General features: G+C 45.8%; 1 protein-coding gene across 4 annotated transcripts in view; it reads left to right on the forward strand.

Annotated features, from left to right (window-relative positions):
- LOC115635668 (zinc finger protein RFP-like) overlaps positions 1–5380 on the forward strand; it is a 61462-nt gene extending 56082 nt beyond the window's left edge. For 2 of the 4 annotated variants that reach the window (XM_030534758.1, XM_030534759.1), the window contains exons 8-9: positions 2505–2564; positions 3747–5379. In XM_030534758.1, coding sequence (XP_030390618.1) covers positions 2505–2564; positions 3747–4264 — 578 coding nt within the window. In that variant the 3' untranslated portion in view covers positions 4265–5379. Of the gene's footprint in view, positions 1–2504; positions 2565–3746 lie in introns of all 4 variants that reach the window. The other 2 variants (XM_030534757.1, XM_030534756.1) reach the window with 1 other exon arrangement.
- Positions 5381–6000: the final 620 nt, after the last annotated feature.

A 6000-nucleotide genomic window follows, 5' to 3' on the forward strand; every position in this document is an offset into this window, starting at 1 on the left:
ATTGGAGTAAGAAATGACAGACATACAGAAAGAAGTACTGGCCAGTTTTTGTCTCCTGGGGCATAGGCGGGTCACAATGGATTTTTCCTATGACGCTCTTATGAAGTATGATATATTATACATGTCTAAAATATATATTTATTCTTTTGAAATCACTTTTGAGTGTTATATTAATTATTTTATATAACTCATACAATACACATGCATGAACTTTATAATGGGTAAGGCTTTTTCTATCCAAGTTATTTTCATATTATTATTCTCTTTTCTGATTGGTTTATTACCACTGATTATGCATAGGTCACTTTGTCCCTTTTCTCTGCATCTGGGTTTTTGGACTTTGTTAACTGCTCCCGTGCAGTATATTTTGGGTGTCTGTTGTCTTTAAGCACATTGTGGGGTCAAATCATCTCTTTGTTCCACATAACAACTTATGAACACATCATTTAATCACAAGGTTACTTAAGGCAACATTTCCCTTATTTCAAGCAAACTGCCAACCAGGACAAAGCCCAAATAGTCAGTATAAATGCACAATAATCTTGGTCTGTCCAAATTTATGCATAAGAAATGACCCTTGTACCTATTCTCAATACTTAACATAATATATAGTGGAAAGCAGACAAACTGAGCAGATGTAGCAGGGGCTGAGGCAACAGGATGTCTCACATTAATTCATGACTTTCCAAAGGTCAGAATATTAATGCCCAAATTTAGTAAAATGACCTAATTTTGGCCACCTGAGTTTCTCTTCTAAGTAGAGAACTGCAGGGCATGTTCTACAGAGCTGTGTAGCATCCACAGCTGCAGGTGGAATCAATGGGAGCTGCAGATGCCCAACCTCTCTGAGAACCAGACCCCAGATGCCTAAAAATTGGGACCAAAATCTGGACCCTAAATTATAGGCCACTTGTTAAATCTGGACCTAGTCCATCACTATGCCCTGGTCCCATATGGCAACTAGTCTGTGCCACATGGGCTGTAGGGAAGGAAAAACCCCTTCCCACACCATGAGGAATCCCTCCAGCACAGGAGCCTCTTGTGTTTCCTCCACAGCAGCTGCAGCTACAAGGAGAATTCCTGAGAGGGTTGGGAATGGAGTGGGGTTGTTGAGGGCGGGTGGAAGAGGGAGGGAATGGACAAAAGATAGAGGAATATGGGCAATGTAAAGCTGTGCCTACTCTTTCTGCTAGCCAAGAAACATGAGGGCCGCTGTAATAGGGACTCTCGCTGGACTTCAAAACTTCCTGAGCCTGTGCCAAGATCTGCATTGGCCCCTGCAGCTACTGAATAGCACAGTCAAACTGCTTCCCCTCTCCCCTTTTGCCAGCACTGGAGTGAATCTGGCCCATTGAGTCAATCTTCTCCCATTTCCACATTAATAAAATGATTCTATTATTATTCCTATTTTTGCCTGTGCAAGCTGAGGGCCCCATCATTCTGCTCTCTGTAGAGATGCTGGGTAAACAGACACAACAGCTCACAGTTAAAGCCAGAATTTTGCAAATTCTGAACATCCCGTTAGTATCAAAAGGACCAAAGTGGGTAAATTTACTTTTATACCAAAGTCATTGTATGATCTGGGTCTAGGTGATGACAAAAGTTAGTAAGTGAATGAAACAAAGCAACTGGATTCTCATGGTTGTTGATTCTATTGCTAGGAAATGCCTGATTGAAAAGGAAATACAGTAGAACTCTGTTTATTTGATCTAATTGGACTGGGGCCAGATTGAATAGTAAAAAATTCAGATAGTCAGTAGAATGGGCAAAGAGCTTTCTATCTGTTATTTTAAGATGCGGAGTTTCTTTTAAACAAGTTAAACCCTCCAGGAAAAGCATTAAATTTCCTGCCTTCTTTATTTACAGCATATATGAACAGTTACTTCTAGTAAACTGAATCCATTTTTAAAAATGCAGAAATGAACATTTTAAGTTGCAACAATAGCAATACTATTTTTAGTTGTTATGGGGGCTATATTTTAATGCTGTAATGACCAGGTCCTCTCAGAGGTCCAGAGAGGCCTGGGCCACTTCCAGCTTTTTGAGGCCCATAACCATAATAAAAATAAAAACTCTATATCAGTTAAGAAAAAAAATTATGTCTTCTACCAAATCACATCTCTTATTTGCTTAAATTTGCAGCTCTAAACTGAGAGATTGTGTCACATTTTGGTCCAATAGGGATGTGCATAAAAACAAACTGAAACTTATCAAATGGCAAAAAAATAATAAGTGTCTAAATTTGAGGCTCCCTTTCAGCCTGAGGCCCAGGCCAAATGGCTCTCCTGGCCCCTCCTCTGATTGGCCCTTGTAATGATCTTGTGTGTGCTCTGGAGAACTGGATAATGGAGGTAGGTTTCAGATTGGTTTATATTAAAGACATGAGCATGTCTCTGTCTGTTTCTTTACCATAATTAAAACAGAGTTCTATGAGGTCAGAGTGTGAATGCTATTATAAATACAAAAGCTTGAATTCTTGTCTCTTTAATCCTTTCCCCCTCCAGCTACTCTGCCATCTATACTGGAGACAAAAAGAGGAGAATCCCTGGGATCACTCAGACTGGGTGAGATTGCAGAGGAGATTTTCTTTAAATTATGAGAAAATTCCAATGAAAACATCTGCATGAGATTGTAACTAAAGTTATCAACCAAATGAACACCAGCCATGATACTCACAGCCTTAAAAATAACACATTAAACAGTGAGAATATTCCAAGCTGAAGTCACACAAACACTCCTAACACCAACCTTAGTTTTGAGTTCATGCCCACACTGCTGAACAGAAACACTGCCCAGCACCCGAACAAAGTTCTCTGCCCTCAGGGCTGACACATCCCTCCAGGGCCAGCTCCAGCTTTTTTGACGGCCCAAGCAGCAAAGCAGGAAAAAAAAAAAGGTGAAGTTGATTGGCGGCACTCCAGCAGCAGCACAATTGTGCCGCTTCATGCTTCTGCGGCAATTTGGCGCGGGTCCTTTGCTCCCTCTCTTCCTCTTCGGCGGCACTTCGGCAGCAGCTCAAAGAGGAAGAGAGGGACTGAGGGACCCGCTGCTGAAGACCTGGACATGCCGCCCCTTTCCATTGGCTGCTCCAAGCACCTGCTTCCTTCGCGGGTGCCTGGAGCTGGCCCTGAATCCCTCTGCTTTACCCCGGTGCAAGGGGTCTCATCACTCTTCTCCTATATTCTATCTTTCCTGTGGGCAGGGCTCTCCCACTGGAGCTGTCCACTGCTTCCTGGATTGGAGATATGCTCTCCTGATGCTGGCAGCTCCTCCCTTCTCTCTGGGCTGGGAATGGGGCAAACCCACACAATGCTGCCTCCTACTCTCTAGCGTCTCCCAATGCTGTACCATCCTCTCTGTTCCCTGGCCTGGGAGTGGAGGCTGCATTAGGCAAGGGAGCTTCCCTCTCGGGTTTAAAGCTGTTACCTGCCTCTTCTGCTCCCTCCTCACAAAAACTTCTGATACCTTCCTGGCTTTGTCTCTGCTGCTTGGAACGGAGCAGCTCCAGTAGGGGCAGCTGGGAGCTGAAGCCTCTGCAAATAAATGAGAAACTAATGAAGTGGGTCCAATTACACACATGAAGGAACTACCGCAGTGACTTCTCTGCTCAGCCTCAGGTGCCCAGAACCGAGAGAGTTCCCTGGGATCCAGCCAGAACAGGGCTGCTGGGGAGTGTGAGAAATGGTCCCAGCCTCCCCTAGGGCTGAGCTCTGCCCCTCACACTCTGATTTTCTCTCTCCCCCCAGTGAATGTGACTCTGGATCCAGACACGGCTCACCCCCAACTCGTCCTGTCTGAGGATCGAAAAAGTGTGAGATGGGAAGACACAGCACAGGATCTGCCCAACAATCCTGAGAGATTTGACACTAACCTCTGTGTGCTGGGCTGTGAGGGTTTCACCTCAGGGAAACATTACTGGGAGGTTTCAGTGGGGGATGGGCTCTACTGGGCTGTGGGGGTGGTCAATGAGTCTGTGAGCAGGAAAGGGCGGATCAGCTGTAACCCTGAGAAAGGGATCTGGGCTGTGGAGTGCTGCTGGGGTCACTGCCAGGCTCTCACCTCCCCTGAGACCCCCCTGCCTCTCAGCCAGGTCCCCAGCAGGCTTGGAGTATACCTAGACTGTGGACGGAGGCAGGTGACATTTTTCGATGCTGGTGACGGGGCCCCGATCTTCGCTTTCCCACCGGCCTCTGTCACTGGGGGGAGAATCCGCCCCTGGTTCTGGGTGGGGTGGCCGGGATCTCAGCTCAGACTTTGGCCCTGAGACACATGGCAAAGGGAAACATCCTACTGGGGACCCTGAAACCAGCCTCTCTAGCTTCATGCAGTGCAGCCTCTACTGTCTTGAGGCAGGGGTCTCTGATCTGTCAAACCATAGAGCGCAAGGAGTGATGGAGGCAGAGAAGCCAACTTCATTGCCCCAAGGATTTTGCAGCCTGTTTGTCACTGTTCTCCTGTGACCCAGGATGACTCTGTAGATCTGGGCTCAGATAGTGCCATTGAAAATGGGGATGGGGAGGTGGAGGGATAAGAATGAAAAAAAAATGGGCTTCTCTAGCTACTGTCATCCAAGTCTCTGTGACCCTGGAGGACTTCCATCTACCCAGTCCCTGGCTCTTCATCTCTATGACCCATGGAAGCTCCTCCTCCCTCCCTCTATGTAGCACCAAGGATGGGAGGTGGAGGGGCTGAAGAACCTGTGGGGCTGCAGGAGCAGAGGAGCCCCAAGGGACAGATGTGAGGGCTGGACACGGAGCAGAATTAATAGCTGGGCTGGGGACAGGCAGATGTGGGGGTGGTAGGGACCCAGAATTAATTAATCAGGGTTTGGGGAGTTGGGGAGAAGCTGGATGCTCCGCAGCAGCAGGGAGGGTTTTGTACAGATCAGTGATGTTTTATAAATCTTTGTCCCTTTTGTGTTCCCTTTCCTTTCATATTGTTCATTTTTTACTCACCATTGTCTAGCACTCATTTCCCAAACCTGTTGATTTCTGTGTGTCTCTTCCACTCTCCTCTGGTCTCTGTCACAGATCATTCCCCATATTGTTCTCCATTCTTTCCCCTGAATTTGTCCCTTCCCCTCTCATGGCCTCTGGCTGTTTCCCCTTTCACCCTTTCTCCAGGACACACTGTTCATTTTGTTTTACTTTATCTTTTCCTTTTGTTTCTTCTATTCTTTCTGGTTCAGTCCCTCCTCCTCCCCCCCCGGCTAGGTGAGTCTGTAACTCATTAATTTCATATGTTACTTCCTTGATTTTGTTGCCATTTTAGTACTATTAAAAAAAATGTTTCCAAAATATGAGGGTCTCTTTTTCATTATTGTGGGTATTGAAGCTGCTTCTCAGCTTCTTTTCACTCTGATGGGTATTTACTATAAATAAAGCATGAAAGACAATTCTGATTTGTTCTTTTTTAGGCCTTGTCTATGAGCTTGTCTACATTGGCAAGTTTTGTCACCAAAAACTGCCTTTTGGCAATAAAACAGCAATAGCATACACACTGCAATGGGACTTTAGTCAAAAGAAAATGCCCAGTTTTGGCGACAAAAAACTTCCACCCCGCAAGAGAATTTTAACTTTTCCTCTGTCGACAAACAGCCAGTGTAGACACCATGCCTTTTATTATTATTATTATTTATTATTATTTTGTTGGCCTCCAGAAAGTGTCCCCAATTCCCATGCTGCTGCTCTGGTCAGCGGTTTGAACTCCGCTGCCCTTAGAAGCTCCAGGAATTTTAAATCTAATTTCCTGCTTACAGGCTTCCCAGGTGAGCATGCCTGGCTATCACACCAAACACACTCCCACTTGGACCACTGCTGAGCTTTTGGATCTGATCAGTATATGGGGAGAGAAGTCTGTTCAGTCGCAGCTGCGATTGACCCATAGGAATCGGGACACATATGGGCAAATTTCTCAAGGCTTGTGTGAAAAGGGCTATGATCAGGACATGCAGCAGTGCAGAGTGAAGATAAAGGAGCTGAGGCAGGCATACCCTAAGGC

Source organism: Gopherus evgoodei, chromosome 15 (assembly GCF_007399415.2).
Source record: "Gopherus evgoodei ecotype Sinaloan lineage chromosome 15, rGopEvg1_v1.p, whole genome shotgun sequence".
NCBI classification, from domain to species: domain Eukaryota; kingdom Metazoa; phylum Chordata; order Testudines; family Testudinidae; genus Gopherus; species Gopherus evgoodei.